Source organism: Aythya fuligula, chromosome W (assembly GCF_009819795.1).
Source record: "Aythya fuligula isolate bAytFul2 chromosome W, bAytFul2.pri, whole genome shotgun sequence".
NCBI lineage: Eukaryota > Metazoa > Chordata > Aves > Anseriformes > Anatidae > Aythya > Aythya fuligula.
Genome location: NC_045594.1, coordinates 5343124 through 5367011, shown reverse-complemented (window position 1 = coordinate 5367011; position 23888 = coordinate 5343124). Strand labels below are relative to the sequence as shown.

At 45.4% G+C, this 23888-nt stretch overlaps 1 protein-coding gene across 5 annotated transcripts; it reads left to right on the top strand.

The window, feature by feature from the left end:
• Positions 1-1296: 1296 nt before the first annotated feature.
• Positions 1297-15986, top strand: LOC116501416 (immediate early response 3-interacting protein 1-like). Of its 5 annotated transcripts, none has more exons than XM_032206964.1 (5): positions 1514-2370; positions 5205-5380; positions 6572-6699; positions 11679-11780; positions 15786-15986. In XM_032206964.1, the coding sequence occupies exons 2-5, from the start codon at positions 5334-5336 to the stop codon at positions 15839-15841; spliced, it is 333 nt and encodes a 110-aa protein (XP_032062855.1). In that variant the 5' UTR covers positions 1514-2370; positions 5205-5333; the 3' UTR covers positions 15842-15986. The 5 variants fall into 5 exon arrangements, with proteins under 5 accessions (XP_032062859.1, XP_032062855.1, XP_032062854.1 ...); XM_032206963.1 differs by having other exon boundaries at positions 5202-5380; XM_032206965.1 differs by lacking the exon at positions 1514-2370 and adding an exon at positions 2385-2613.
• The last annotated feature ends 7902 nt before the right edge of the window (positions 15987-23888 follow it).

Sequence of the window (23888 nt, the reverse complement as noted above, 5' to 3'; positions counted from 1 at the left end):
TTGGAAAACAGGCGCAGCAGAGTTGAGATTAAAGCAATCAGCATTATGACAAGTGACTATTAAGCAGGTTTAATACTTAAACCAATTTTAGTTTAACACACTCTGGTCAGATCTGCCATTATCTCAACCTTTCGGGCCCCACGTTGGGCGCCAAAAAAGACTGTCGTGGTTTAACCCGGCCGGCAGCTAAACACCACGCAGCCGTTCGCTCACCCTCCCCCCTCCCTCTCTGGGACGGGGGAGAGAAATGGAAAATGAAGCCCGTGAGTTGAGATAAAGACAGTTTAATAAGACAGGAAAATAATAATAACAAAATAATAATAACAATAACAATAATAATAATACAATGGTGATAATAGGAAAATAATAATAATATGTACAAACAAGTGATGCACAATGCAATTGCTCACCACCCGCTGACCGATGCCCAGCCTAACCCCGAGCAGTCCGTCCCCCTCCCCCCAGCTAGCCACCCCTATATATTGTTTAGCATGACGTCAGATGGGATGGAATACCCCTTTGGCTAGTTTGGGTCACCTGTCCTGGGTCTGTCCCCTCCCAGCTCTTACTGCACCCCCAGCCTGCCTGTTGGCAGGACAGAGCGAAAGGCTGAGGTGTCCTTGGCTTGGTATAAGCACTGCTCTGCAACAATTAAAACATCGGGGTGTTATCAGCACTCTTCTCATCCTAAACCAAAACACAGCATTCCACCAGCTACTAGGAAGAAAATTAATTCTGTTCTAACTGAAACCAGGACACCTACATATTCATTCTTAATCAATCGCTCTCTAATTTCTGATCCCATGTTTCATGATGGCCTCATCGTTAAGAGTCTGATGTTATCATCAACCATGGGGACTGTCGACCCCCATGGCCACACTCCCACATCTCCCCCTTCTTTATTAACATCAACCATCTTCTTGACATGAATTATTACTTCATATATCACAGTCACAATCTGGGCCATAAGGTGTTTTGATCTGGTTCTCAGGGTCCGAGGGGCTCCTATTATCTGGAGGCCTAAGCGCAGCACAGGCACAGGACATCGCAAATGTAGCATATATTCATTCTTAATCAATCGCTCTCTAACTTCTAATCCCATGTTTCAGTAGGTTGATAGTTGGACTAGACGATTTTGGAGGGCTTTTCCAACCCTAATGACTCCATGATTCACTCAGGCTGCGGAGCGGGCCCCGTTCCCCCCACAGCCACCCGTTTGCCGCTATGGCAACGGTAGGGCGGGGCCGCCATTTTGTGTCCGCCCCATCGGGGCCTCCTTATCCTTCAACGTCCCACTCGAGCGCCACTCCCTCCTTTTGGCGCGTCGCGGCGGTGTCATGGCGTTCACGCTGTACTCGCTGCTGCAGGCCGGGCTGCTCGTCGTCAACGCTGTCGCCGTGCTGCACGAGGAGCGCTTCCTCCGCAACGGTGAGTCGCCGCTACCCTGCCCGCCCTCAGCGCCGCCAGCCCCGGGCCCCGTCCTGTCCCCCGCCCCCCCCCCCCCCCGCCACGGTCCCGGGCCCCGTCTCTGAAGATGGCGGCTGGGCTCCTGTCACTGCTTTGTGTCCCCTTTTTCTATTCCCTTCTTGTTGTTTCCTTCCCCTTCTCCCCTGTATGTTTCTGAGCTGTTTTGAGAGAGGGAGTTAGGAGAATCTTATCAAGTAGTGATAGAGCGCTGACCACATTAAATTAGGATGCTACTTAGTGTCTTTGCTAATTATGGTGCATTGTGCAAATTAACTAAAGCAAGAAGCCTTGGGCCCCTTACCAAGGCCAGTCTCCTAATAAGAGTGTGAGCCTATCTTAAGAAACTGGCAGAAACTGGTCCTGCAGATGGACAAGAGCCAAGGAGCAACTGAGTCTGCGCAAAGACAAGATGTCAACCATCAGTGATGAGGAAGAGTCATCAATCTTCATCCCCACGACCCCCGAGGGCCACCACCAGGAGACACTGCGCAAGTGCAGATGGGAGGAGTTTATGGAATTGACTCCTTGGAACTAACTTTAATACGAAGCGGGGACAGGTTATGAATATGTACAGCCGTATTGTGAAACTTCATGCATATGTAACTCTTTACTGCATAGAACCAAGGCAAGTTGCCGCGTCAGGTGCGCACGACTTTGGCGGGACTACCCCCTGTGCTGCCCAGCGCCGAATAAACATACCTACTTTACAGTCTTATTGATTGTGGAGTCTGTTTTCCTCAAGTCAGTTTGGTGAGCCAGCCAGGAGACACTCTGCTCGGCTGTGGGATTGACTGCAGAGTGGACGCCCCTAGGTGCACCCCGAGTATTTTCCTCGGAGGAGCCTCCACTATCAGCCGCACACTGCGGAAGCAGACAAAAACCTCCTGAAGCCACAGACAAAAGGTATGTTTTACAGTAGAGGAAGGGCCTGTAAGTCGTACGCGTGGACAGGGCAGCTGGTAAATCACACAGAGACATCTGGCGTGCAGCACAGTCCCCATATGGGAGGAGGGTACTCTACAGGCTGACCGGTAGAGCGGCCACTAGCGATCTTGGGAGTAGATTGAGCAAATCCGAGGTTACTGCTGCATCCCAGTTTTGGGAGCCAGGACGGACCTGCTAACGACTATAAGAAGCAGGAGAAGGGTAAGCGGGCCTCTCACAATTGTGACAAGGTTATCTGGATGATATTTGCAGCTGCTGGAGGGATATTAATTGGAGTGGTAATAATTGTATATCTTATTTGGGGATGGCTGGGTATCTCATGTTGAAAGCATTTGTGTAAGCGTATGTGTTTGAGACAAAGTATTGTTGTGAAGTGAATTACTCCACGAGGAACACGGTCAGAGACGATACAAACCAGTTTGGTTATTGTTTTAAGTGATATATTCTTGTGGTATGAACGAGAAGTGCAAGGGGCCTCTCTGTGTGATTGCATGATTGTGCTGTGTGAGTGAGATGCAGCATCGCTGCAAAGCGAATGCAGAGTTCCGATCCGCGATTCCATATTCTCCGTGAGGGGATCGGCCAGAGACGAACAAAACGCATGACAGACCGAAAAGAAGTGGTGTTTTATCCAAGTGTTGGCTGGTGGTGCCCGATATACGGGCCTGGCAGTGCATCTTGTAATCCTATTTTTGTTCTTAAATACATAAATGCATATATTTATTAAATAAATAAATAGGAGGGGGGCTGACTGATTATCAAAGCGGTAGAATGGAGAGTCACTTCTTTAGTGGTTCGGGCCTGAGCTCTGAGAATTTGGTAAGAAGGGGGAGAGCAAATTTATTTAGGCCTCAATACTTTTTTTAACCCCCATATTGACAGATATGCAGAAGTGATTCCTTGTTTTGTGTGGGCTTACTAACAAAGTGCATGAGAAAAATTGTCATTCGGTTTGAAATTCAGTCCTGTTGAAATGAAAGTTTTGTGGAAAAGGTGGTATTGTTTGTCTAGAAGACAGAAGGCTGAGTGCTTCAGGTGTTTTCCTGAAGCCCTGTGGATTTATGATTGGAACAGGGCTCATTAACAATATGAAATAGTAAAGTTTGTATGCGGAAGGAAGAGTTTAATCCCAGAGAACTGGGACATTTGGGAAGAAGATTAGGAAAAGATAGTAAAAACCCGCAGTAAAAAGGTTTGCGTGGAAATTGAAACAAGGGACAGTAACTAATATAAATAAATAAAAGGGAATGAATGGGAAATCAAGGAAATGGGTAATATCCAAAACAAAGACGTTTTAAAGAAAGCCTCCTTGGGTGCATATTGGCACGTTGGAAGGATATTGTTAGAACTGGGGGCACAGAAAGCAAGAGGACTTTCATTAAGTATTGCAATCAATGTTGGCCACTACATAAGCTAAACGGCCACTTTATGGACCAATCGACTATAACACTATCTTGCAAATAATGTTGGTTTTGAGGAGAGAAGGGAAATAGGATGAAATGTTGTCAGCATCTTGGATGGAAAAGGCGTGGAATTAAGTTGGCCCCTGACTGAGCCTTTGGTGTTGGCATGACAAAAGCACAGGCTGGAGAAAGATAAAGGAAGGGTTAAAAGGGTTGTCGAAGGTGTTAAAGGTGTGGCATGTAGTATTTGACAGAGCTGTTTGAAGTTGAATGAGCAGGGAAAGAGGATGTAGGAATGTTAATAGTTCTGCCTCAACCCGAGGCCGAGATCTCAAAATCACGGGTGTGAGCCCTCTGGGGCAGAGGGACCATGATGGGTCCCAGAGAGTTGTCACGGAAACAGAAAAGCAGTTAACTCTTAAAACAACCTTGAGTTCATGTGTGAGCTCAGATTGCCAGTGGGACCGCTCAGGGAACTATTAACGATTGCATTCCCCTGACCGACCCCCCACTGAGACCCTAATCACCCCGGAAATAATGAACGGTTATGTAAATACCAAAATCTGGTTAAATTGGGAATTGAGAATCTGCTCCAACAAGGTCCAAAAGAAACCCCTATGGAATTTTTGGACCAACTTCAAAATGCAATGGAAAACAAAACAAAACAAAAAGAATTTGGACCTAGCTTCAGAATACAAACAGAGGCAATTGGCTAGCCTCTTTCTAGGGCAAATGGCCCCTGATATCAGAAAGAAATTGTCCTAGGCTGCAAAATAAATTTACAACAGTCAGGAATGACGGGGACCTGGGGCATCTACCCTAGCAGGTCCACTAGTTGAAGAAAAACTAGGAAACGAAGAGAGAGGCTGGAATTTTTTGTTGGTTAAGGGAGCTTCTTTCCGTGTTAAGTAGTCTGTAAATGTAAGAGGAACAACTGGCCAACAGGAAAAGGTGTTTTTTTTTTTTTGTTGTTGTTGTTTTTGTTGTTTTTCTTTTTGCAATGCTTGAAATTTAAATTGGGGAAAAATGATTGGAATTACAAAATGGGAAAAACAGACAAGTTTGGTTCACGGTACTAGATTTACAGGCTGCCTTTTTCTGCCTTCCTGTGGCAACTGAAAGCCAGAAACTCTTTGCCTTTGAATGGGAAAATCCTAATAGAGGATGGGAAACTCAGCTTACTTGGACGGTGTTACCACAGGGGTTCAAGAATAGCCCCACCATATTTGGCACTGTGATCTTGAAGCTTGAAAGACCCCTTTGGGAAAAGGGGACATTGTTGCAACACACAAATGATAGCCACTGAAGAAGAAAAGGAATGTGTATAATGGACTATTAATTTACTAATTTTTTTTTTTTTTTTCGGCACTAATACTGTGAACCCAGCAGCCTCTTTCCTTAGTAACAGAGTTTCCAGATTACCCATTCATGATTGCATCAAGACCACGGACACGGTATACTCCAGCTGACCAGACTTAAAGGATACACCCCTAGAAGATGCGGAGGATTGGTATATAGATGGCAGCAGCTTCATCCGCCAGGAATTTCGCCTCACAGGATATGCGGTAACAAACATCAGCCCAAAAGGTGGAAATCATTGCCTTGATAAGAGCTTTTGAGCTGGCAAACATTTGGACAGATTTGAAATATGCCTTTGGTGTGGTGCATGCACACGGGGCAATTTGGAAGGAGAGAGGACTTTTATCTTCCTCAATTAAACATGCAGAAGAGATATTGCAGTATACCTGCCTACATCAAGGAGGGGATACTGATATTGAAAGGGAAAATAGAATGGCTGATGCAGGAGCCAAAGGGGTAGCAGAACGGGCATCTGAGAGTCAAATTTTGGCATTAGTATCAGGAACAGAAAACCAGGCATTAACAAAAGCTTTCGAAAATGAGTAGAATACTCTAAGATGTAAACGGAAAATCTTACCTACAGGTTTAACATAAATAACTGTCCTGGTTTCAGTTAGGACAGAGTTAATTTTCTGATGGGAGAATTGTGATACCATATTAAATTGAATGGTAATTGGAGAACATAATAAAGCATGCTGGGGAGCTGAAGTAGTGTAAGAGTTTTTAAATAGCAAATGGATAGGGCCTAATTTGTATACCATTGTTAGACAGGTATAAAAGTAATCAAGCTCCAAACAGCGGTAAATTATTTTTTTTTGAACTCCCAAGAAAAGGGGGTATCAGTATTTGTCGGTATTAACTGACACCTTTTCAGGATGGCCAGAAGCATTCCTGACCAGAACAGCCAAGGCTCTGGAGGTAATTACAAGAAATAAAACCTCATTTTGCAGTTTCAGCAACTATATCCTCTGACAGGGGCAAAAGTGGTACAACAAATTAGCTGCCATTTGGGTATAGACTGGCAACTTCATACCACATATTGCCCTCAGTCGAGTGGCCAAGTAGAAAAATGAACCACTTAATCAAACAGAAAATTGTGAAATTGGGACAAGAATCAAGTTTGGTCTGGCCTCAGTCTATTCCTTTAGCCCTTTTGCATATACCAAGGGCAAAGGAAGGGCTAAGCTCCTTTGAAATCTTATATGGATGACCCTATGGAATACAAAGAGGAATATCCATGCAAGCTGGGGATGAACCCATGACCTCCTATATGGTGGTCTTAGGTAAACAGCTTAATGAAATTGGAAAGCATGTGAGTGGGACTCCGGGTAGAGGGTTAGATGGACCACTGCACAATAGACAAGCTGGAGGTTATGTACATGTAAAGTGTCTTGCAGAGAAGACCTTGGAACCTCAGTGGGAAGGACCGTTCCAGGTCACAGAGATCAGAATCAAGGAGCAGAATGCCTGGATCCATCACACCAGAGTGAAAAAGGCACCCAAGACCCCATGGAACATTACTCAGGTGTGACCTGGAAGGTTACGTTTCTCACAGTCTTAATGGTATCGTTGGTCAAGGAAACTGAACAGTGGGTGCACAATACCTATGTGAAACTCACCCAGGCAGTGAGTGATAGTTTCAACCTTTCTGACTGTTGGGTGTGCACACTGCTGCCTAGAGGCAACCTAGAATTCCCCATATGGGGCATACCCAGTATGAGTTGGACATTGACCTTTGCGCACGCAAGAAATGGAACATGTCCATTTGGCAAGGATGATTGCGAACATCTAGGGGAGAGATCTGAACTACTCCCATGCGAAAATGTTAACATGTAACTTTTAATCTTACTAAAACTTGAGATTATGGTGTAGGTGTCACAATATGTGCTGATAAAAAGGATACGAACTCAGAATCTCATAGCCTCAATTCTCTCGCGCAAATTTGCAAGCTACAAAAAGGATTCTATTGGCTATGTAGAGATGGGCGTGCTAGAAAAGCTTACCCTTAAATTGGAAGGGTCATTGTATCGGGGGCTGTCTTAGCCCTTGTGTTGGGTCTGTCTGAGCTGGAGTCACCTTTTCCCTGCAGCAGCCCACACAGTGCTGTGCTCTGCACTCATAGCTGGAACAGCACTGATATCACTCCAGTGTTGTGTCTATTGCTGCATAGTGCTGGCACAGCATCAGGACTCCTTCCAAGCCCCCAAGAGCCAGCAGGCTGGGGGTGGGCAAGTGATGGGGAGGGGACATCGCCAGGGCAGCTGACCTAAACCAACCAAAGGGATGCTCCATAACACCTGATGTCACACTCAGCAATAAAAAGGGGGGGGCTCTCATGGGGGAGGGGACTGTTCCTCCTGAACAACCACTACGCGTTTTGAGGCCCTGCTTCCCAGGACGTGGCCGAATATCGCTCGTTGATGGGAAGTAGAGAATAATTTTTTTTTCCCCTCTCTCTGTGCTTCCGCGCGGACTTATTGATTCTTTTGTTTCTTTTTTCTCCCCATTCCCTTTCCCTTTAATTAAACCTTTCTCATCTCAAACCTCGAGTTCTCTGTGTTGTATTTTCTCCCCCTTCCTCTTTGAGGAGAGGGGGAGTGAGAGAGCGGTTGTGGTGGAGCTTGGCTGCCCACCTGAGTAAAACCACCACAGTCTTTTTTGGCGCCCAACGTGGGGCTCGAGGGTTAAGAAAACAATAGCATTGGTTGAAGTATTTACAACTAACATACTGGTAGTCACAATGTTCGGTTTTCTGTTAATATTTTTCTGTGTGACTATGTTGTATGTAGTCCATTCCCTGTTCTCTTTTTTCCTTTACATCCGATCGGAGAAAGTGTTGAAGTCTGTGCTTGGTTTCTTTATCATGTTGTGCTGTAACATGCTGGCCTTCAGTTTTGTCTGGTACTCAGGCCCTGCACTGTTATCTTCCTGGTCTCCTGGAGATTATCTTTTTGGAAATATTAAGAATTACAGCATCTTCTTTTTTGCCCCTAGCAGTCAATCAGTGAATAATATCGGGGGTGGTGCCTTCTACTTTTCTCCCTGTGGGCTAATTACAGCAGCCTTTGAGTATTTTGGATACCCTTGGTCGGATATTATCCTCCTATTACTAGTTCTAGTGTTTGTCTTCTTCCCCAAGGTAAAGCAGTTTATTAAGAATATTATCCAAGGACCTGTCCCCAGACAAAGTAGTTGTGGGGGGCAAGGTGTGTGGGGGGATTTGGGCAGGTACCTATCACGGTTTTCTCCTCCAATGGTTCTTAACTTCACCCCTGAACAAGTGCAAAATCCAAGAAAACTGGTAGAATGTTTGAAAGATGTATGCCCTGACCCTGGCAATACTAGAGAACTCCACCAGCTTGCTGCACTCTGCTGGGGTCTGGCTTACGCCTATCAAATGTCAATTAACATTGCCCAGCACCCTCAAGGGGATAGGGAAGTTCCTGAATTTGATGATGAGATAGCACACACTATGACCACCCCAGAGGACCAACCATCTATGGTATCAGTCGCCCCTATAGTAAAGACAAAACAGTGGAAACGGAGATCAGGTCATTTAGCAAGGGAAGAAGCTCCTCCTAAGGATGAGGGAGAAGAGGAAAAGGCAGGCAGCTCTAAAGCAGCATCATCACGGCAACATCAGGGAGAAGAGACTGAAATCATAGATGAATCAGAAACTACTCGATCTCTGTCCTTGAGTGAGCTGTGAGAAATACGAAAGGATTTCAATCGTCATCCAGGTGAGCACATCCTCACCTGGCTGCTTCGATGCTGGGACACTGGGGCCAATAGCCAACAGCTAGAAGGCAATGAAGCCAAGCAGCTGGGATCCCTCTCTAGAGAAAGGCTCATTGATAGAGTAATTGGGAGAGAGGCACAAGTTCTCAGCCTCTGGAGGCGAATCCTAATGGCTGTGAAAGAAAGGTATCTCCACAAGGAAGATATTGTATACCAAGTAGGCAAATGGACCACTATGGATAAGGGCCTCCAGCAGCCGCAGGAATTAGCTGTGCTGGAGATGCTTTATAGTGATTTAAACGATGCCCAGACACCTAAAGACCCTGATGAAGTCCAATGCACAACATCCATGTGGCGGAAGTTTGTACGGGCTGCACCCTCATCACCTGCCAGCACACTGGCAGCAATGGATTGGGAGGAGGGGATGTGGATAACGTGTCCAACCAACACTGTATTGAACCTAGAAATAGTGAAAGAATTTACTAACTTTTTAGAAAAGGGGGGACTGAGAGAGGGAGTGAGGAGAATCTTATCAAGTAGAGATAGAGCACCGATGGCATTAAACTAGGCTGCTACTTAGTGCCTTTGCATTGTCTATGGTGCATTGTGCAAATTAACTAAAGCAAGAAGCCTTGGGCCCCTTACCAAGGTCAGCCTCCTAATAAGAGTGTGAGCCTATCTTAAGAAACTGGCAGAAACTGGTCCTGCAGATGGACAAGAGCCAAGGAGCAACTGAGTCTGCGCAAAGACAAGATGTCAACCATCAGTGATGAGGAAGAGTCATCAATCTTCATCCCCACGACCCCCGAGGGCCACCACCAGGAGACACTGCGCAAGTGCAGATGGGAGGAGTTTATGGAATTGACTCCTTGGAACTAACTTTAATACGAAGCGGGGACAGGTTATGAATATGTACAGCCGTATTGTGAAACTTCATGCATATGTAACTCTTTACTGCATAGAACCAAGGCAAGTTGCCGCGTCAGGTGCGCACGACTTTGGCGGGACTGCCCCCCCAAAGCTGGGACTACCCAGCCCAGCACTGAATAAACATACCTACTTTACAATCTTACTGATTGTGGAGTCCGTTTTTCGCAAGTCAGTTTCCTCTGCCTTGCACCACTCGCTGGAAGGGACCTCTGTGGAGTCACGCTCTGCTTCCCACTGCACCCAAGGCTGGGCATCACCGGCCTTTAGGAGCAAAAATAAACAATCAACAGAAACCAACCATAAAGCACAGAAAAGCCCCAGACAGCCAAGATGTTCGGTGTCCCAGGAGATGACCTGAGATGGAGATGACCTCTCATCCAAGGTTTCCTGATGAGGTTTTCCATTTTGTGACTCCTCACTCAGAGTCCTGGTTGCTCTAAGTCAGGCCGAAGCGGGAATTTGGGCAGGAGTGACATTTCTTGGCCCTTCCGCCTGCCCCCTGGTGGGACTCAGCTGGGGCTTTGGTTTTACTTGTCCTTTCCTGGAGCTCCAGGAACCCCAAGACGTGTGGGATGATGGAGGGGTCAAGCCCCTCACCAAGCCTGCGTGAGTCTTGGGAATAACCGCAGGCTTATCCAGGTGGGAGCACAGCACCCAGCCTGGTGCTAGCAGAGCAAGAGAGACAAGGAAGGAAAAAGGGGTGAAAGAGAAGGAAATCGCTCCCAAGCTGTCTCTGGAGGAAAGAAATTCACAGGTTGCACCGTGCATCTCTGCACAGGGTCAGTCCCTCCTATGTCTGCCCTGCTCATCCCCAAATGTGTAAGGGTTGTGAGCAGCGGGACCAAAAATACGCAGTCCTATTGCTGGGGGATGGTGCTGTGCTCTGTCTCCTTGTAGCTCATCTCCCCACTGCCTTGGCAGGGAAGGCTTCTCATGCCCTCCTGTTTTTGTGTTTTCCTGGGGTTTTGTGTTTTCCACTCCTGTTGGTGTGGTGGCATTTCATACCGAAGTATGAAACCTGCCTCACTGCTTGCTTTATGTTTGTCTGTGCTCAGAGAATTAAAAATGTCCCTGCAGGCAGTCTGCATGATTTAGAGAAAGCCATTTTAAACCTTCTGATGTTTTCTTAGTGACTCCTTGTGCATCCTGACACTGTTTGCCTTTAAACATCACTACACACTAAGCAAAGCCAATTCAGGCTGTTTCCAGTGGCACTCAGCTCTGTTGTTCTTTGACAGGCAGGCCAGCCACAGATAGCCCATCTCTAAATGTTCATTCCCATCACAATGTTTGTCAACACTGGCTCAGTTGCTGAGCTGCCACCCAAAAAGTTTGAGTCATTTCTGTAGCACTTCAGAAAATCATCGTCCCAGTTTGGAATTTGTTCTGTTTCCATTGTGTAGCTCGTTTCTGAAGTGTTGCTTCATACCCAGCAATTACTTGTTCTTTTATCTTCTGGTAAAGGCCTGTGAGCAGATGTAGGCAATCTTTTTAATATTATTTTGGCGGATGCTTTTCTAAAGTCCAAATAAACTCACTTGGTTCTCTGTCATGCAGAGAATAGTAGTATATTAAAAAGGTAAGGGTTTCCTTTGCAGAAACATTGATCTCTTGTTACCGTTGCGTTCATTAAGATGTTTAACAGTTTGTGGTATATTGTTTCAAGCAATAGAATCTGAAATGAAGCTAATTGGTTTGTAGTTTGCTTTTCTAATGTTAGTGATAAACTCAACCATACTCAAGGTAGATCACTCGTTAATATCGCTGATAGCGTTTGTTGAATGGCTTCGTTTTTTTGTTGTTGTTAACATGGCTGCCTATTTTCATGTGACACAGTTGGCTGGGCAAGTGATCAAGGGATTGGAGGATTTGGAGACGCACCAGGAATTAAAGCACAGCTAATGAACCTCGTTCAATCTGTACGAACCGTTATGAGAGGTAAGATGATGATGATCGTTTGTTTAAACTCTCATCTGTGAAGTTTTGTTTCTGTGCTTTAATGACATAATGCCGGCATGTGTCTCTTTCTTTTACCAAACAGCTGCTCTCTCTGCTTGTCATCCAGTCTGTCCTTCTTTTTTCTCCACTTCCAGAAAAAATCCCAGTTTCCTTCTTTTTCTAATACTGGTGTGGTACGAGTTCACAGTCCAAAGCTATGGTGGTGGAAGGGAAGTGGGGCACATCCGTCCATCACACACCAGCATACACCCCTGAGCCCTTTGTGTACTTTTCTCTCCAGAAGAAAGCTTCTGACGAGACAAGCTGGGGGCTGTCACTGCTCTGGTGGTGAATCCAGGGGTGTTATCGAGACAGAGAAGGAGAAGAACAGTAACACAAAAATGGAAATTGTCTCTTCAGAGTTGGCGAACTCTGTGGATACAGTGTGCCTGTCAGAAATGTAACTTACACACACCGGGCCAGTCAAATCCACTGTTGAAATCTTATCAGAGCTTTTGTTCATCACTGCAGTATTTTCCAGGACCACTGCATGTGTACCAAGGTCTTTGGAGGAGTAATGTGAGGTGCAGTGCCTGGTGCGACAGAAATGGGATGAAACAAATCATTAGGTATTAGATTAAGCATGAAGAGCTGAAGGGATGAAAGACACGGACTCCTGATGGCTCTTGAACAGAAGACCTTTATTGCCATTTTCCTCCACTACATATACTTTCCCCGTAGCCCCATGCGCTGCCCACACGCCCGAATCTGTCATACAATTGGTTAGAGACCCTCAGACATGCGCCTCAAGCCAGCCAGCAATTGGCCATCTTTAACACTGTAGCCAGGTTAATTTATCTCGACCTTGCTCATGTTTTTGTTTCTACCACTTATTTCCTCATTATCTCTAATTCAGGGACGTGTGAAACAGTGCAAAGCCATCTGTGAGTTCCTTTCCCGCAAAGAGCCATTTGTATTTGAAGCCAAACCAATTAATAACAGGATATAGCTAACAGCAGTACAGAACTGATAGCTGGGGTGCTGGTGATAGAGCTGATTTAATTAATTATGGAGGTGTCCTTTTACACTGCCTCTTATCTTTTCGTCCTTTAACATTAAAAGGGTCTTATCCTCTTCTCCATTTGGCTAGTTGCATTCAAACTAAAGCTGAACAAAATTTTTATTTGAAGGGATTTCTCAAAATATATTACCTATTTCCTCATTATAGAAATACACATCTCAAGGAATGTCTCTTATCTTGTGATTTCTGGTTGTTCTTCCAAAAATGAAAATGTTGTCAGTAGTGAGAAATTAGGGGCTTGGGTCTCTTAATATTCCTTAATAAATTTTCAATATACATATACATATATAAAATCTGGGGAGAGGTCAAAGAATTTGGTTCAGATATAAAACAAAACCAAATGTCATTTCCCTAAAATGGTGTTACCCAAACAAGTGCCCTAGCAGTTCTCTAGCCACCGTTAATGCACCCCACTGTAAGGCTGATGGAGAAAGAATTTGTGTAACCGAGGACCCCAAGACGCAATGGGTTTTGGCAGGCTCTTTCCATGGGCTCCCCTGATTATACTTGGCTCCTGCAGGAATTCCTCACTGCACACATTTCCTTGGTGACCCTGGGTCCTCCCCTGCTGCCACTCACCTCAGGAGAACTTTCACTGCTATGCTGATCACAACCAACAGTAACAGACTGCCACTGAGAGACACTATGATAATGTTATAAGTAATCAGTGATGAACCTTGAAAAGCAGATGGAAACCACAGGTGAGTTTTGCCAACAAGCAGCTTTAGGAAATGCAACCTTTTGCAAAAGGACACCAGGTTGTCACAGGTTGCACACAGGTCCTTCTGCTGCAAACCATGGACTGAGAGGGGTGACTGACCATCTGTGAGTTAGGAGGGCATTCCTGTCAACTAGTTTTTCTTCAAAAATCTTGCAGCTCAGTTAATTAACTCATGGGTGTTTATCTACCAAAGGACAATCCCAAACTGCTTCACAGAGCTGATGCTGAAACCCAGCCCTATGGATCTAAGGATGGAATAGTGTAGCCCCACACTGCTAGACCACAGCACTGTCATTTCAGATATTATTCACTTTTTTGCAGTAAAGTCATTGCAGGATCCCATATCTTACTGCTTCTCTTGCCAGCACTCTCCATCCACTTCCACCCTTTTCAATTTCAGTTTCCATCCTTTTTGGCTCTTGGGTTTATTTCAAAAATTAATGGTCTGAAATCTGGCTTAGATTTCCCCTTCTACATCCATTTTCGAGTTCCCCACTCCTCTCTTCTGCCACAACAGCTCCTTTCATTTCCATCGTTCTGCCCTCTCTAAAATCCCAACAGCAACAGATCTATGGCTAATTCCTTCCTTCCTTTTGAGCTCATTCACAAAGCTGTATCTGTTAAATCTTGTACATTTGCTAACATTTGATAACATTGCTATTACCTAGAGCCTCTCACTGCTGTTGTCACACAAATAAACACTGCAAAACTGATTTTAAATGCTGATGAAAACAAACAGGAAAGTAAAGCACCTTCTTCCTTGGAAACTAAGGTGGTGTGAAAGCCTTCTTCAGCATCATGGAACATACTGAAAAGGAAAGCCAAAAGACATTCAGATCACAGTTCAAAATAATGTTTATTTTAGATCCGTTTATGACCTCTGAATATTTCACCATCTCTAATGTGAATGATCTTTACAACTTCCTAGTGATATTGGAACTTTATGCTATTAGACATTTTGCAGATTGGGAATCAAAGCATAGAGGGGACAAGTCCTAGAGACAGAATTTAATCTGACATCAAAAAACTGAATGTTTCTCTTAAGGTAATAAACCTCCCCAGCTGCCTTGAGTTTGACTGCATGTTTCCCTACATCATCTAATCTTGGCACGGCCAAAGGCCAGGCATCACACTCTAGCCCAACCCTAGCTGCGACATTGTTCGTCTATACCCCTCAAATGGATGCAGTCAGGTAGGCTCCTAATAAAGCACACTGACAGCTCCAACACTTCTAAAATGATGGTGGACCAATGTGCAGAACTTCTTCCCCCTCCACCCAGTGAGCACGGGCTTGGCACACCTGGCCAGGATGTGAGAAGCTCGGGCTGAGGCCACACAAACATCTCCACCTGCGACAAAGCCAGATGGGCCAGATGGCCTTCTACATCCATTTTCGAGTTCCCCACTCCTCTCTTCTGCCACAACAGCTCCTTTCATTTCCATCGTTCTGCCCTCTCTAAAATCCCAACAGCAACAGATCTATGGCTAATTCCTTCCTCTCTGCTTATCATCCAGTCTGTCCTTCTTTTGGGTTCATGCATGGATTCTATAGGAAGGTGCATGTTGCAGTGTGCAGTGCTTATGCTCTAAGTTTGTTGAAGCGTAAAATGTTCCCTGCTTTTCAGGCAGGGCCGATTTGGACATCTGCATCTGTAAGGTGCCACTGTGGCATCTTACCTTTTCCTGGGGTCTGGGAGGAAGCTTAGTATGGAACAGGTTCACATTGGCTCAGTGCAGTTTTATGTGAAGTACCAGGTGAGGGAAATGTAATTCTTGGGATTCTTAAAGGTAAGCCCATGCTTAGATGGATGGGGAGGGGGAACGTTCTTAACTTATAAGTTACCAATAGTTTTTCACTATAAAGCATATCAAAATTCATTTTATAAGTGCAAGTATGTATTTTATAAACAGCAAGGAACAAATCTTACTTTGTGGTGGGCAAGACAAGTAAAAACTGGTACATTTTTTCTAAACTGTAGTAAAAACAGGGACAGAAACAGACATTTGGAGAAAGGGATGTTTGAGCCAAAGTTAAGAGGCAATAAATATTTGTACTGTTGCTTCCTACTAGCTTTTAGAACCCTAGGCTGTGATCCTGAATTCCTTACACTAATCTTGATCCTGCATAAGAAAATGAGGTGTATTTTTTAAACTTCTGCTCCTTAGAAGGTGGTCTCCAATTACTCTTGTTCTTTCTCTGCAGTGCCATTAATAGCAGTGAACTCCATTACCATTGTGCTCCTCCTGTTGTTTGGTTGAAGATACCTGTTGCAAAATCTTTTGGACATCCAAAGAAGCAAGTTGCTAGCTGTCACTGCTCTGAGTTTTCTGGGATCCAGCATGGTTTAGCTGCCAGTTTGACATTCAACTTAAAATAATAAAGACACTATTTCTATTTATCCTATTTCCTAATGTTCACTTTCAGTTTCATTAAACAAGATAATGGGATTAATGCAACAGTGCTGCAAATATACTGGACTGTGACAAGTTCTGTTGCTTCCTGTTAATCGCGTTGACTGTTAGAGAATGCGTCGTAACGTGTTGCAATGAGTATCAATAGGATGCGGTTTTTAAATGTCTTGTTACTCAGGGATGAATTTCCTTCAATATACTTCCCAAATTATTCCTAAATTAAAAAAAAAGTGATTTTTATTTCAGTTACTACCACAGTACTATTTACCACAGACCTCATTGTGGTCTACAGCTTCCTCATGAGGGGGAGTGGAGGGGCAGGTGCCAATTTATTCTCTTTAGTGACCAGTGATAAGACCTGCGGGAATGGTGTCAAGCTGCGACAGGGGAGGTTCAGGCTGGACATCAGGAAGAGGTTCTTCACTGAGAGGGTGGTCACACACTGGAACAGGCTCCCCAGGGAAGTAGTCACTGCACCAAGCCTGTTGGAGTTTAAGAAGCATTTGGAGTGTGCACTTAGTCACATGGTCTAAACTTTTGGGTAGACCTGTGCGGTGCCAGGAGCTGGATTCAATGATCCTTGTGGGTCCCTTCCAACTCGGGATATTCTATGATTTAAGGGAATATGGATTAGGCTCCAAGCATGTTAAAAATTATTGAAGTCTCGTGATAGCGAGGGAGATAAAACCAGATGGGTAAATTTCTGATTCTATTCAAATTGGAAGCAGAGTGTTCTTGGTTTGATTGAGACTGGGATTTTTCTCTTGGTGTTCAATAGCCTTTTCAAATAGGTAATGTTTGGTGTGAAGCAGATGAAAATAGGTGTGACTGCTATGCAAAATCTAAAAATCTGTATGTAAACTGAGGCAATTCTGTGTTTATTTAGCAGATGGTAGTAGTGTTTAGCATTTGTTATTGTTCTGTCAGGCATTGCCTTTTATTTTTTTTTCTAAGTGTGTTAAACCTGCATGGTGAGTAAGTAGTGTGTTGGAAGTGGGGAACCATTTGTATTATGACTTTCTGGGTAATGTGGGAGAATGTTTCCTTTTCAAATTTTATTAATAATAATAATAATAATAATAACATTTTATTTTTTTAAAAAAGGCAAATTTGCAGACTTGACAATTGCTGCTGCTGCTTCTCCCCCTCTCCATCTGCCTTTGTTCATTTAACAACTCACTGAAACTATGGGTATCATCTTGTAGTTCTTTCACAGAGAATATTGTTAAGGCCTTTGGCAAGGATCTTGCCTCAGTTATGGCTGCTGGGTTAGGTCCTGTGTTAAATAGCAAGGCTGGGTTTAAGATTACTGATCCTCAGATACCTTTTTAGAAAAGTTAGACTTTTTGTCTTTTCTGTTCAACTTTGCTAAAGTGTCTTAAATTGTTTTAGCTTATTTTTCAAGTGGAGAAAGCCAAAGGAAACCTGCCAGTTTCATTATTTTAAAACAGCTTAGTTTATCATCTCTTCTTCTGATGTCTTGATGACTAAAGCGTACATTGTTGTATACAAAGATAAATCTGTAAAATGTGTAAATGAACTTAATGATCTCTAATTCCAGTGTTTTGCAGAGCAGACTATATCCAGAAGGAGAGTTTGTTTCCTTTTTTTAGTGAAAACCTGTAAATAAATTTTGAATTTCGAAGTTAAGCACTCTCTTTCATAATTCACTCTATATCCGTGTACAGTGGAAGTATCTCAAAACTCAACTTCATCCTGCTCCAGGTACCAAAGTTACTGTTGCATTAAATACTTTTTTTCTTATCACCATGGCACTTATTCATACCAGCTTTGCTATGAAGTTGTATTTTGGTCTGATGTAGCAAAGCCAACGAGCTAGGGTAACTGCCCAGAGGCAGAACAGGGTCATGCTAGGTTCTAGGGTAGGTAGATCTGTTATAAAGTATTCCTCAAAGTAATCTTTGTGTAATTCAGAGCTGACTAGGGTATAGTCTGGATCACCTATTTTCATAAATCTGTCTTTTCATGTTAACTGGATAGTACTTATGTGGAACAAATAAAACGTGGATAACCAGTGTTTGAACTGTGCTGTGTTGCACTTCAGTGCTTTGGCTACTGATTGTTGAAGGTGCGCTGGCCAGTGATAGAAAAGCAGTGGCAGATCTATTGCTGATGCATTGGTTTGGAACACTGAGCTGGTCTGAGGCACTGCCTGCACATCATTTCCTCTTCATCTGATTTGACTGAAAACACAAGTTCTTATGAAAATAAAAGATTACAAGCAGCAGCTTTAAAGATGGGTAAAAACTGATTTCCGCCTTCCTCCTGTCCTCTCAGGAAAGCTGAAGCCTCAACACATGCCTTACAGCCCAGGGAGCATTTCAAAATCTATTTCATGCATGCAGTAGGAAGAAGCAGTAGCTCTGTGCAGCAGGAATCCTTCACTTGAGGCAAAACTGGGACAGTTTTACCTGCCAGCTGCAAAACAGTGATACAAAGTGGGACAGCAGCTGGAAATCAGATCTCCAGGTAATGAGAATAAAAGAGGGCAAGAAGGTAGACAGCAAATGGGCAGGGAAGGAAGGATTGTAGAGAGCTACAGCAGGGGAATAACTACACTGCCTCCTTGTGTGGCTTTGAGCTGAAGTGCCTACTGTAACAGGAGGTTTAACCCAGGCAAAGCACTTCCTCACTTTTTTTTTTTTCTTTTGTATTAGCCTCCTACTTGCAATACCTGAGTTTTCCACCTCTAACAGGTGACTGTGCTGTAACTGCCCTCAAACCTGGCCGGGGCTCAGGTTCTTCACTAACAGGAACACAGAGGATAGTCTCCACCTGGCAAGGAGCTACGCTTGCAAAGGGGCCTGCACTCCAGTAGTCACTTCAAAGCACAAAGAGCGTTCTCACTCGTACCTGGCACAGAACTGACAATAACCAGAACAGAGCAGGATGAAGACTGTGACTTCCCACCACAGAGTAATTGCCAGATCATTTCTAGGAAGCATTTGGAAACAGAAGAAGCTTTCACAGCACCAGAGCGCAGTTTGGTGGTTCCTAGCATGGCTGGCTGGATTTAAAATGAACCTTGGGGGACTCTTCTGAGTCTTTAGTACAACTACAGGCAAGGATAATGGACTGGTTCTGTGCGCCTGTAAAGGTTTTGGAGGGCATGGCAATAGGTGAAGGGAACGGTAGGAAGGCAATGGGTTTGTACACTCACAAAGGAGTCTTACATTCAGTTTGCCTGTGACATTACCCTGCAAGGGGTAGTAGCCGATCCAGCTGCTCACCTGCAGGACAGAGGGCTCAACTGCCTATGAGAGGAAAGGGGCTGGACCCTTGTCTCAGCTCGAAGCAGAAGGAGGCGTCTGCCCCCAACCCCCACGGTGTCCCTGGGTAATAGACTTGAGGCTCTTGGGCAGGAAAAGGAAAAGGATGATGGTCTGGACAGTAGTTGGAACCCAGGCCCCAAGAAGCATGTCAAGAATGAGGGAAGTACCAAGCACAGGGATCGGGGCCGAGTGGAGCACTGCATCAAAACCAGTGCCACAAAAAAAGGGTGGAGAGTCTTAGTGATTGGAGACACCTTGCTGGGGGGCACTGAGGCTCCCATTTACTGCCCGGATAACCTCTCCAGAGAGGTGTGCTGTCTTCCTGGAGCGCGTGTCAGAGACGTTAGGAAGGCTCTGCCACAGCTCATTAAACCGGAGGATTACTATCCCCTTGATGTCATTCAGGCTGGGTCCCGGGAAGCTGCAACAAGAAAAATTAGTAATATTAAAAAGGACTTTGCATCCCTGGGAAGGTTGTTGAAGGGATCAGGGGTGCAGGCAGTATTCTCATCTGTTCTCCCCATGGGTGACCAGGACCCAGAAAGAAGGAGAACGGGACAGGTAAATGACTGGGTGAGGGGGTGGTGTCTGGACCAAGGCTTTTGGGTATTTTAATCTTGGGCAGCACTTTGAGAAGCCAGGTATGTGGGCTGCTGACCAACTCCAACTCAGCAAGTGGGGCACAAGTGTGTTGAGGAGCAAGCTCTCTGGGCTAATTACCAGGGCTTTAAACTAGATTTGACAGGGGAAGGGAGGGGAGCTAAAAGTGACGGAGAAGGGCTGGGTGAAGTTGTCACTGCTGTCACTGATGAAGATAGTAGGGAAAAATCTCCTGTAGAGGAATGGTTAATTGAAATAGGTCACGTAGACATAAAGCAGCTGAGACAGTAAGAATCCCATGGCCTGCTGTAGCTGAGCAAACCAAGCTACCAGAGTAACTGTGAGAAGCTCCCACGGCAATGACTATCATATCGCCCAATTAAGGAACTCAGAAAAATACTGTTACCAGCAGCTGGCTTCAAGGACAAGGTCTATGTGACTGCTAATCACAAGGGGGTTGTTTTCTTGCAGGTGGGGTTGTTTTCTTGTAACTGTTTGTCTGAGTTCTTTTGACCAATGATCTTGTGTGAGACACTGTCTGCCCCTGTTAAGTTCACTATAAAAGTTAGGCTATTCGGGCAATAAAATGGAGCTTGCTGATCACTCATATTGAGTGCGCTTGTCTTCCTTCCGTCGACAACAAATGTCCTCCTCCGAGTTGTCCCATAGGATTGTCCGAGGGCTCCTCAGAGAAGGTAATATTCCTGATACCCCATCCAGAATCTTCTTCTTGCATCCCTCCAGGGGTAACTGTGCCTGCTGCTTCCCTAAAATGCCTGTATACCAATGCATGGAGCATGGGAAATAAACAGGATGAGCTCAAGATCTGTGTACAATTGTGGGGCCACTATCTCATTGCAATCACAGAGATGTGGTGGGACAGCTCGCATGACTGGAACGTTGTAATGGAGGGCTATGACCTTTTTAGGAAAGAAAGGCTGGGGAAGTGAGGGGGTGGGGTTGCCCTTTATGTGAGGGAACAACTAGAATATACCCAGCTCCACCTGGGGGAAGGTGAAGGACAAGTGGAGAGCTTGTGGGTGAGAATTAAGGGGTGGGCTGGTATATGGGGGACACTGTTGTGGGGGTGTACTACAGGTCACCAGATCTAGAGGAGGAGGTTGACAAGGCCTTCTGCAAGCAGCTGGAAGTAGCCTCACAATCCCAGGTGCTTGTTCTCATGGGGGACTTGAATTATCCAGACATCTGTTGGGTAAGCAACTTGGCCAGGCACGCGCAGTCCAAACAGTTCCTACAATGCATTGAAGACAATTTTCTGATGCAGGTAGTGGAGGAACCAACGAGGCAGGGGGTGCTTCTGGACCTTGTTCTTACCAACAGGGATGGGCTTGTTAGGGATGTGAAGGTTGGGGGCAGCTTGGGATGCAGCAACCATGAGATGGTGGACTTCAAGATGGAACTTGGTGGAAGAAGTAAGGCTAAAAGCAGGATTGCAACCCTGGACTTTTGGAGAGCCAACTTCAACCTCTTCTGGGACCTACTTGGGGGTATCTCATGAGCTAGGTTGCTAGAAGGCAAGAGTGCATGTGAGAGCTGGGCTACATTTAACTAGCACTTCTTCCAAGCTCAGGATTGGTGCATCCCGAAGAGCAGGAAATCAGGGAAGGGGGGCAGGAAACCTGCGTGGATGAGCAAGGAGCTCATCGACAAGATCAAAAGGAAGAGGAAGGTCTATGACATGTGGAAGAAGGGCTTGTCCTCTTGGGAGGAGTATAGGAGTGTTGTCAGGGCCTGCAGGGACGCGACAAGGAAGGCTAAAACCCACCTGGAGGTGAAGCTTGCAAAAGAGAGAAAGGATGCTAAGAAGTTGTTTTTTTTTTTGTTTGTTTGTTTTTTGTTTTTTTTTTTGTTTTTTTTTTTTTTGTTTGTTTTTGTTTTTTTTTTTAAGTACGTAAACAGTAAAAGGAAGACTAGGGATGATGTGGGTCCCTTGCTGAACGAGGGGGGTGTCCTGGTAACGGGAGACAGTGAGAAGGCGGAGATACCGAATACTTTCTTTGCTCCAGTCTTTGCTTCAAAGAGTCCTCCCCGGGACTCCTGGATCCTGGAGGGAGGAGTCTGGGAAGTGGACAGCTCCCCTCTGATTGACGAGGGAGTGGTTCAGGAGTGTCTGAGTGGGGTCAACACACACAAATCCATGGGCCCCAACAGGATGCATCCACATGTGCTGAGGGAGTTAGTGGAGGTGATCGCCAAACCGCTCTCTATCATCTTTGAAAGGTCTTGGAGAACAGAAGAGGTGCCTGAAGACTGGAGGATAGCCAATGTCACTCCGGTCTTCAAAAACGGCAAGGAGGATCTGGGAAACTACAGGCCAGTCAGTCTCACCTCTGTCCCTGGAAAGGTGTTAGAACAGCTTGTTCTGGAGGCCATCTCCCAGTGATTGGAAGAGAAGAAGGTTATGAGGAGTAGTCAGCATGGATTCACCAAGGGGAAGTCATGCTCGACCAACCTTGTTGCCTTCTATGATGGCATCACCAGCTGAGTAGATTAGGGGAGAGCAGTGGATGTCATCTACCTTGACTTCAGCAAGGCTTTTGATACTGTCTCCCATGACATCCTTCTAGCAAAGCTGAGAAAGTGTGGGATAGAGGAGTAGACAGTAAGGTGGGTTGAGAACTGGCTGACTGGCCGAGCTCAGAGGGTGGTGATCGGCAGTGCAGAGTCCGTCTGTGACTAGCGGTGTTCCCCAGGGGTCGGTGCTGGGTCCGGTCTTGTTCAACATCTTCATCAATGACCTTGATGAGGGAATAGTGTCTGCCCTCAGCAAGTACACTGATGACACAAAGCTGGGAGGAGTGGCTGACATGCCAGAAGGCTGTGCTGCCATTCAGCAAGACCTGGACCAGCTGGAGAGATGGGCAGGAAGAAACCAAATGAGATTTAATAAGAGGAAGTGTAGAGTCCTGCACCTGGGAAGGAACAACCCAAAGTATCAGTACAGGCTGGGGAACGACCTGCTGGAGAGGAGCTCCGAGGAGAAGGACCTGGGGGTCCTGGTGGACGACAGGTTGACCATGAGCCATCACTGTGCCCTCGTGGCCAAGAGGGCCAATGGGATCCTGGTGTGCATTAAAAGGAGCGTGGCCAGCAGGTCAAGGGAGGTGATCCTCCCCCTCTACTCTGCCCTGGTCAAGCCTCACCTGGAGTACTGTGTCTAGTTCTGGGCTCCCTGGTACAAAAAAAGACAGAGATCTCCTGGAAAGAGTCCAGCGGAGGGCCACAAAGATGATACAGGGCCTGGAGCATCTTCCCTATGAAGAAAGGCTGAGAGATCTTGGTCTGTTCAGCCTTGAGAAGAGAAGACTGAGAGGGGATCTTATACATGTTTACAAATATCTTACATATGGGAGACAGAGGAATTTGGCCAACCTCTTTTCAGTGGCTTGTGGGGACAGGACAAGGAGCAATGGCCACAAAATGGATCACAGGAAGTTCTGCACCAACATGTGAAAGAGCTTCTTCACTGTGAGGGAACAGACTGCCCAGGGAGGTTGTGGAGTCTCCTTCTCTGGAGATATTCAAGGCCCGTCTGGACACCTACCTGAGCAGCCTGTTCTAGGGAACCTGCTTTAGCAGGGGGGTTGGACCCGATGATCTCTTGGGGTCCCTTCAAACCCCTACAATTCTGTGTCTGTGATTCTGTGACACCTTACACTGCAGTGTTGTGATTTTACAGTGATAGCATGGATTTTGATGTACAACCACAACACAAAACCGTCAATATACATAATTTAGTTCACAGCTATGCCCTCATCCCTTAAGTAATCCTACTCACAACGCCACATACAGCTTCAAATGTGATTGAATGTACCTAAGTTTTCTTTCTACACACCGTGTGCCATAGAATGGCCTGAGTTGAAAAGGACCTTAAGGATCATCTAGTTTCAACCCCCCTGTTCTGTGCAGGGTTGCCAATCACTGCAACCACTGGATGAGAGGCAGTGTGCCCACTGCCTCTCATCCTGTCGCTGGACACT